Here is a 9474-nt window from a genome sequence, read left to right as displayed (position 1 = left end):
TATGACATATGCCCCCATTAAGGATTGAACCCAACATTCAACCAAAGATCTTACTTGTTGCTTATCGAGTCAAAGCGTCAAGGGATATAAGAACACACTTTTGAACATATGCCCCCTACTAAATATCTTATATGTTGCTTTTTAAAGCACTCGAAGTGTCAACACCTCTTGACATATGCCCCCATTGAGGATTGAACTCAAGACCTTCAGTTTACAAGATTGACTTCGCTCTCCCATTGAGGATTGAAGAGTGTGTGTTTTCGGGCAGGGCAGAGTGTGTGTTTCGGGCACTAGGAGGCATGTGCGCTCTGCGGACGACTGCCCCGGCCGTAATATGGGCGGCAGGCAGGCTAAAGGGACCGATGCATCATTCATTCATTACATTGGCACAAACAAGGAAAGGCAGGAGGGGGGCCACAATGTTCAAAAAAGTAAATAAAACACACGTAACTATTAGTTCCGTTCTACATACATACATACTGATACATACATACATACATACATACATACCGATACATACATACATACACTTCCAACGGTCAAATTTGCTTCTTCTTCTTCTTCTTCTACCCAATCAATCCAATCCATCCATCCAATCAGAGAGAAGAGAGAGAGAGAGAGAGAGAAGAGAGAGAGAAAGAGAGAGAGAGAGACTCACTCATTCCAGATCTCTCTCTGTCTCTCTCTAATTCCTATAAAACAAGCCCCCCCAAACGTCTCCCTGTGTAGTAGGCTCTAGGGTTAGGGTTCTGGAGACACGCGAAGCAAGCAGACAGAAGAAGAAAGGAAGCAAGAAGTGTGTTGTGTTGTGTTGCCTTCTCCTCCTTCCTTCTTCTTCTTCTGTTTGATCTCTTCCTCTGCTTCCGTCCATCTCCCGTCTCGTTGGCCTCTCTCCATCCATTTCTCTCTCTCTCTCTCTCTCTCTCTCATACAGACACACACACACGCTCCACCATGAACTTCGATCGACCGCAGCCCGATAACCTTGCTATCTCTGCACCAGCTACCCCGGCAAGCCTCAAAAACCCTAAAGCTCCTTCAAATCCTGTGGAAACACACTCAGTCTCCAGGAGGTACTTATTCATCCGCTTCTTTCTGAGTTTACTCCATGTTTATGTCTTCTGTACTGACAATACTAAAGTTAGCGCCTTTCTGGTCGTTTTTCATTGTTTTGATGTTTGTTGTGATACCACCATAACATGCGGTTTTTGACTGTCCTTAAAGAATTATATGGATGCTATTCTTGACTTGCTTTGTTTCTCGAGTTGTTGTCAACTGAAGATATTGGTGTTGTTTTTTTATCTTTTCTACGTATGTACGTGAGGCTTTGGATTGCCATATCACTCATTTAACTTTCTTCAGAGTTACATGCTCATTCTTTAGATTTGTCCTATGATAGAAAGGGAAATATTTGTCTTAAGTAGAAATATTTGACTTATTTTAGATGTATGGCTACAGCAGAGATGAGAAGGTATTTTTCTGGCCATTGATGATCGTATATAATATATGGTAACTGACATAACTTGCTTTGTTTCTCGAGTTGTTGTCAACTGAAGATATTGGTGTTGTTTTTTTATCTTTTCTACGTATGTACGTGAGGCTTTGGATTGCCATATCACTCATTTAACTTTCTTCAGAGTTACATGCTCATTCTTTAGATTTGTCCTATGATAGAAAGGGAAATATTTGTCTTAAGTAGAAATATTTGACTTATTTTAGATGTATGGCTACAGCAGAGATGAGAAGGTATTTTTCTGGCCATTGATGATCGTATATAATATATGGTAACTGACATAATCTTATGTATGAAGCCGCATTTGCAAAGACTAGGACGATCTGAGGCATCATTGAGATTTGCAATTGTGTTTTTCCTCCCTTTGTCAGTTCCATGCTATCTATCTATGATTCTTCTTGTTAAAGATCTAAACAGCCCTACGATGATCTTGTATTGTTACATGGTAACTGACGTTATTATACGAACATAATCATGTGCAAAGACTAAGACCTCCCTGAGGCCCGAAGATAAGCACAAGCACTGTTGCTGAGACTGTTTTTGTTGGGAAAAATGATTTTTATTGCTGAAAATAGTTAGTAAATATGTTTCTTTGCTATCAGGCCACTGATGACATTTTATAATTTATGGTAACTGACATACGTGATGCCAAAATTACAAAGACTAGGACGATCTGAGGCCTGATAGATATGCACTGGTACTGATCTTCAAATAGTAGTTCAAAATGCTGCGATGTTTGAGTATTCTTTTTGGCTCCTTCAGCGAATCGGGCCACTGATGATTGTTTATAATTTATGGTAACTCTGTGATGCCAAATTTACAAAGACTAGGACGATCTGAGGCCTGATGATGGAGATATATTTTGGTCTATGTAAAGCAAAACTATCTTTCATTATAAAATAGGAGTATAGTTCAACTTTCTTTCATTATAAAATAGGAGTATAGTTCAACTTTCTTTCATTATAAAATAGGAGTATAGTTCCCAGGGTTCTTTTGTTCGCAACTGATCATATAGATAAATTCATTGTATGCGTCATCAAGTTCTAATACCATGCTTTGCTAAGTCTAGGACCATCTGGAGACTGTTCGTGCTTAGATCTCTGAATTTGACACATTAAGTTTATAGCAAATGTTTTTAATTTCACTTATCAGTATCTCGTAGAGTAAATAGAGTTTTGCAACCATACTGCGGGGTTCTGTTTTGGTATAGTTGTAACATACTGTGTATTAATTGTGCTGGTAGTGGTTTAGTATAATTTTCTCATATTCATCTCTCAATTGGTTTTTTGCAGGCTACAGTCGGAATTGATGACGTTAATGGTACGTTTATTACTCTGATTATTATGTTTAACTAACTCAATAGCTGCATAGGTTCAAGTAAACACATCTTAAGAATGGCACATAGTTTGGAACACGAGCCTATTGAGTGATACTGATGAATAAATTATCAGCAAATTGAGGTCATTATCTGGGTTGAGGATTTTCTTGTGCTCATTATCCAGACACGCGGTGATCCTGGTGTTTCTGCTTTTCCTGAAGGAGACAATATATTCTCCTGGGTTGGTACAATTAAAGGTAGTTTGGGGACTGTTTATGATGGATTGTCCTACAAACTCTGTCTCAAATTCCCCACTGATTACCCTTTCAAGCCACCAGTTATCAAGTTTGATCCTCCATGCTTTCACCCCAATGTGGATCAGTATGGGAATATTTGCCTTGACATTCTCCAGGTAGGCAGGTTCTTCAATATATATATCATGAATGTATGCATTTTTTCTGCATGCATGTCAAGGCATATCTTTATTTTAATTGTTAAATCATGAATATATATGTTCTATGGATATATTCTGTACATATGTCCCTAATACATATCTTAAGGGATTTCTCCTTTCTTTCTGTATATGTGTCTGTTTACTTTCACAATCTCAATCTTTATGTGCTCATTTGAGTGCGCACATGTATGTGTTGATGTTGTATGTTGTATGTTGCATGTGCATTATTTTTACATTCAGTCAGTTGCTAATTTTTGTAACATTTGTATCACTATTCAATAGGACAAGTGGTCATCTGCTTATGATGTGAGAACGGTTCTCTTGTCAATCCAGAGTCTTCTAGGCGGTAAATGATTCAATTATCTTTGTCTGTGTGTTTCGCATGTGAAATACTTGTGATGATATAAATTCCTCTAACACGGTGGTCTTTCGTATGGTTGATAGAACCCAATAATGATAGTCCTTTAAACAGCTATGCTGCTGGTCTCTGGGCTAACCAAGAAGGTGAATGCTTTATGTATTGTTATGTAGTTGGTTTTCTCATCATATAGTATATAAGGTGATTTAAGACTATCAACTGTTGAGCATGTTTTTCTAAAACATTTTCATGTGGTGGTCATTTGCAACAGAATATAAGAAGGTAATGTTGAGACATTACAAAGATGCAGGAGGTCGATAAAAATTGCTATGGAATGCTTTTAAATGATATTACAATGCAAGTACATACGGACGTAAATGTGGGGACAGACTCAGCTGTAAATTGCAGTGAGTGAGAAGAAATGGAAGTATAAAATAAAGACAGCAATACTTATATTTCCTATATAAAAAACAATTCTTATATTCTGATCGAAGTTATATTCGTTCATATCTGAGAAGTGTACTGCCTGAGGTGTTCTTGGAAGTGTTTATGACACTATTTAAACTGGTTGTGCTTTGGTTTTTCATCACTTCACGTGTAACAAAGTGGGCAGATGTTCTTTGATATAATGAAGCTCAATGTTCTAGGTTGCTTTCGTTTGCTTTGTTGCTTCCTGAGTTTCAATATTTTATTTCATTTATCTAGCTGTGTCAACCAGTGTTCAATTTATTTATGTATTTCATTTGTTATGTGGTTTCAATGTGTTGTTTTCCTTGTCTACCCTTGTGATTGTGTGCCAGTACCAATCTATCTATATTTATGTTCTTTACTGATGATGATAATCTTCACTTCCTGTGTATTTGACAGTAGCTAGCCGATGATTTATAGGCTTAGGTTTAGGGTTTGGACTATAGTAATCAAATCTAGAAAATATCCTATGAGCGAGTACTATTATCCCTGACACTGTAATCAAAATCATCATGAATTATTTGAATTTGTTGGGATTTATAGTTGGGAGAAAATCATTAAATTTTATATACATACTATCTTCTAAATGAAGTTGGATAAGCATCTAGAAAGACTCCAATAAGAGGAGTTGTTTCTAGAAGTAACTAAACCATGATTTTAAATATTCGAGGCGTTTATTGAGAAGAGATGAATCATGATCGAGACTGCTGTGGAAAGAAATTGAATCATGATGCCAGAAATGCTTTTGCCTGATCGCATGCTTAATGATCACAAGGCCAGATATTGCTTATGCAAGATGGTATCCCACAACATCGCAGGAATAGTAGACATTGTACGATTTTGCAAATAGGCCTGAAGATCCTTGAAAAATAAGTTGCTCATTCAAGTCATTCACTTGGTTGCTTCAATGGAGGTGCTTTTTCCAATAAGAAATTGGCTCTTGCGTATTGTGATTCAAACTGAGCTGAAGATCCTTGAAACACGAGTATAACCAGTGAATGCCCTATTCTGTAAATCATGTGGTAGCATGGGTGTCAAAGAAATAAACAACAGAGGATAGTAGTGCATCTGAAGCAGAATATCATTCTGTCACTCAAGAAACATGAAAAGAGCATCGCTAGGAACACTGAATTATTTGTGAAGTAATGAAATACACTGCCATTTTGTTTGTGAAGTCGTTGTGGATGTTATTCGTGAGCAGCTACTACTATAGAGGATACATTGAAAGGAAACCACCGATGATGTTTGGTAACATCAGAATTACAGGTTGACACAGAAGTAAGTTAAGATATAAACTTAGTATCATTCTCAAGTGTTGTTTGAGAATCAATGCCATGAAAGTTCAATACATGACAAGAAGATGGAAGATATTAAACAAAGACGTGAGAATGCATCAACGTATATTTAAATGTTTTGACACAGAAGAATAAATCAATAGTTGAAAATGAATCAATGTCTAATGAATTTTGCAATATGGGTATTTCACCAAAAATCTGAACAAGAACAAGTTCATTCTTCAAAGTGACGGAATCGGATCACATCTTGCACGCTGATTTTCCTTCTCTTAATCTTAGAGATGAAATTATATTTACATGTATTGATACAGAAGAATGCATTGATATACGTTTACAAGTATCAATAGATGAAAATGAATCGATGTCTAATGAGTTTTGCCGTATGGGTCTTTCACCAAAAATCTGAACAAGAACAAATTCCCTCTTCAAAGTGATGGAATCGGATCACATCTCGCACACTGATTTTCCTTCTCATAATCTTAGAGATGAACTTAAATGTTGTGTGACAATCAGGACAAATGCGAAGGTTCTTAGTGATAATTAAGGGTGTTCCTTCACCAGGACAACTGATGAGCCCAAAAGCAACGGCCAATCTCTCGCTATGATACCATTGAGAAGGAAGGACATCACTCACGTTATCACTATTTTCAACAAGCTGCCTTAACCTTTGCAACTCTTTGTATATACTCTGCTTTTGGGCATGGATATGGTCATTAGCAAGAAAATTGTGCACTTTCCCATGGATCACAATTGAGCTACATCCAGGTTCCTTCTTTAAACCCTTATCCTTCATTCTCTTCATGACTTGTATTGCATCATCATCTCTACCCACATCAGTATATACATTAGATAACATAACATATGGGGCAGCATTTTGTGGGTCTAAATCAAATACTCTCATTGCAGCCCGTTCAGCCCTTCTAACATCTGATTGATGCCTACACGCACTAAGGAGAGTCATCCACGATACTGCACTTGGTTGAGATTTTATCATCATATTCTCTGCCTCATCTAATCTTCCTGCCCTTCCTAGTATATCTATCATACAATTGATATGATCTATATTGGGTGTAATACCATAGATATCCGACATCATGGTAAATTTCTCACAAGCTTCTTCCACTAAACCTGTGTGGCTACAAGCCGAAAGAACAGTCAGAAAAGTCACAGAGTTAGGTTCGATCCCATTTCGTCTCATTTCTTCAAAAATCTCAAGAGCGTATTTCCCATGCCCATTTTGCGCATGCATTGAGATCATTGTTGTCCATGTGACAACATCCTTGTCATGCATTTTATTGAAAACTTGGTATGCATAGTCTAAGCTACCACATTTTCCATACATGCTTAAGATGGCATTTCCTATGGAAATATCTGATACAAGTTGTGTCTCTTCGATTATATAAGCGTGGATTTGCTTTCCTTCTACTAATGCAGCCTTACAAGCACAGGCTGAAAGAACAGCAATGTAAGCCACTTTATCCTTCTTTACTAACCTCTCAAATGTGTATAGTGCCTCCTCCAAAATGCCACATTTACCATACATATTTACAAGGGCATTTCCCATGGTACTATTATAACCATCGGTAAGTTCAGAGCACATAATTTGAGCATGAACCATTTTTCCATTTCCTAGACCTCCCTCTATAGCACATATACTAAGCAAGTTGACAAGACTAACTTTATCTTGCATAACCCCTTCTTGCAACATTTGCATGTAAATTCTGAACGCACTCTTTCTTTTACCATGCTGGCATACACCTGAAAGCAAGGCATTCCACGAAGTCAAATCTGATTGATGAATCATGTTAAATCCTTTATATGCCTCTTCTAAGCTCTTACATTTACCGTACATGCTCACAAGGGCAGTCCCTATAACAATATCACGGTCATATTGAAGAACATGCACACAAGCATGCAATCGTATACCTTCAATTAAGGCCATCTGCTTTGCACATGCATCGATAAGACACACAAATGTTACCTTATCGGGAGTAAACCCTTCACACATCATCTTCTCCCATAAAGATATTGAATGAGCAGATTTTCCACATTGAGCAAAAGTGGCTATCATTGCATTCCAAGAAACTAGGTTTAGATTGGGAGCTCTCTCAAACATCATGAATGCATCTTCCAAGCTACCACATCTTCCATACATAGTTAGAATGGCAGTTACCATGATGACATTGAGAACATAACCCAATTCTATCATATAAGTATGTAGTAACATGCCATGAGACAATGCTCTATGGCTAGCACATGCAGAGAGAAAACAAAGACATATTATCGGATTATGTTTTGGCAATCTGATGAAGACATCCATTGCATCTAAAAGAAGGTTGCCTTCGCTATACATTCGAATGAGGGTTGTTCCAATAAAAGTATCAGAATCTAATCCAACCTTTACTATGTGGGAATGTATTGATTTTCCTTTGTCAAGTTCCATTTCACTAGAAAATGCAGATAATATACTAACAAATGTGGCTCGATCAGCAATGATTCCCTCAATTGGCATATCATCAAAAAGTTGTATTGCATCTTCACTAAATCCATGCTTTACACAGGAAGCAATCATTGCATTATATGCAATAGTATCCTTCTTGGGCATGTTATGATGAAAGAACCATCTTGCTTTGTCGATGTCTCCACTTTTTCCATATAGGTTGAGAATAGAAGTAGCTAAAACGACCTCTGTTTCTCGCCCACTACTCAAGACTTGAGCGAGAATTTCCTTCTTTTCTCTGTCAAAAGAAAACAAATTTGCATTCGCAGAACAAACAGAGAGAAGCTTGCATAAAGCAACACTATTGGGCAAAATCCCTTCTTCTTGCATTTGTCTGAACCGATGGAAAGCTTTGTCAGTTTCAAGATGCCCATCACAATAGGCATGATGACGGTCCTTTTGATTGTGTCCCCGAGAAGAGAATTTCCTCCTGTTCAGTAATCTGGCAGGATGAACATGAAACATACATAGAAGATCTGCATTAACAGTTACTTGCTGAACATGAGTTCTTCAGGGATTGGCAGTAAGTGGAAATCCATGGCCTCCAAAAACTTTGATTATTTACTGGAGCATATATGCACTTCATGGATTCAATATAAGGGGGGAAAGCAGGGCCTCCAAAAGCTTGATTTAAACCAATGGATGTGCTGAATTAAGATCCCCTGTTCCAACTTTGTTAGATCCAAGTAGTTTTTTAGTTCTCTTTGCAAGAGACAAGGGATTCAAAAAAGTGAGGGATATGTGTTTATTCGTAAACTCATATAAGTCTCGCCTTTACCTTGATCAAATCTCTCTCGTGTGCAAATTGGTATATCTTTACATAATGATGTCGGTGATTTTAGATGTCGAAAATGCAATGAGAATAATGTCATTGACATTATATGTATTATATGGTCTTAAATGTATGGAAGGAATTTGAGAGTATATGAAAGTTAAACGATAATGCAAGATATGTAACCATATTTGTGAATGATTTGATTTAAAAAAGAGCATCATGTATGTATGCCAACATGGTTGAGGATATGTTAAGACAAAAGACAATGTTTCAATATGATACAACACTAGAATTGAATGGGAAGCTTTCATGGAAGTCACTTCCTCATGCACAGAGAACGCCCAATGGTCTCATAATGTGAAAGGGTCTTGTTCAACCTTTATTAGGTGGCAATGGCTAATGCCCAATGGTCTCATAATGTGAAAGGGACTTGTTCAACCTTATATAAAAGAGCAAAAGCTCTCATATAAAAGGGGCATTTGGATTTATCGACGTTTGGGCTACCTTTTGGTTGTCATTCTTGCCCCATTCCATGCACTAAAAGTCACAATCCTCCATGTAACTTTTCCAAAACATTAAATATATTTTTTTACGTAGCAACTACTTATTTTATTGAGATGACTTGTATGTTTCTTAAATAGTAATTATTTTATTAATCGAGACAAATATACTTCTTTAACCTTAGGAGCCCTCAAGGTTTCCATGTTCACATGAGTGGAGAGGTTAGTGCTTTTATCTGTTGAATAATGATGCATTATTTGTAATTGGTGAGTGATGCCACCATAACTCATAT

At 37.2% G+C, this 9474-nt stretch overlaps 2 protein-coding genes across 2 annotated transcripts; one reads left to right on the top strand and one right to left on the bottom strand.

The window, feature by feature from the left end:
- Positions 1-779: 779 nt before the first annotated feature.
- LOC147866574 (uncharacterized) lies at positions 780-4291 on the top strand. The gene is made up of 6 exons (XM_087317028.1): positions 780-1073; positions 2806-2833; positions 3016-3243; positions 3568-3631; positions 3730-3789; positions 3915-4291. Exons 1-6 carry the CDS (start codon positions 955-957, stop codon positions 3962-3964), a joined length of 549 nt encoding a protein of 182 aa, XP_087173154.1. The 5' UTR covers positions 780-954; the 3' UTR covers positions 3965-4291.
- A 1256-nt stretch (positions 4292-5547) lies between these two features.
- Positions 5548-8545, bottom strand: LOC147866573 (pentatricopeptide repeat-containing protein At2g03880, mitochondrial-like). The gene has a single exon (XM_087317029.1). It carries the CDS (start codon positions 8369-8371, stop codon positions 5798-5800), a length of 2574 nt encoding a protein of 857 aa, XP_087173155.1. The 5' UTR covers positions 8372-8545; the 3' UTR covers positions 5548-5797.
- Between the last annotated feature and the right edge of the window lie 929 nt (positions 8546-9474).

The sequence above is a fragment of the Azolla caroliniana genome, unplaced genomic scaffold (genome assembly GCF_043228905.1).
Source record: "Azolla caroliniana isolate FFs.n. ecotype wild unplaced genomic scaffold, voAzoCaro1.0.p SCAF_3, whole genome shotgun sequence".
NCBI lineage: Eukaryota > Viridiplantae > Streptophyta > Polypodiopsida > Salviniales > Salviniaceae > Azolla > Azolla caroliniana.
The sequence above is the reverse complement of the archived record's forward strand: the minus strand, read 5'-3'. Positions and strand labels throughout refer to the sequence as shown.

Coding starts and splice junctions, on each gene's coding strand:
- LOC147866573 (XM_087317029.1), bottom strand. CDS start 8,371: ATGTTTCATGTTCATCCTGCCAGATTACTGAACAGGAGGAAATTCTCT.
- LOC147866574 (XM_087317028.1), top strand. CDS start 955: ATGAACTTCGATCGACCGCAGCCCGATAACCTTGCTATCTCTGCACCA. Junction 1,074..2,805: donor ACACACTCAGTCTCCAGGAG/GTACTTATTCAT, acceptor GGTTTTTTGCAG/GCTACAGTCGGAATTGATGA. Junction 3,790..3,914: donor TCTCTGGGCTAACCAAGAAG/GTGAATGCTTTA, acceptor CATTTGCAACAG/AATATAAGAAGGTAATGTTG.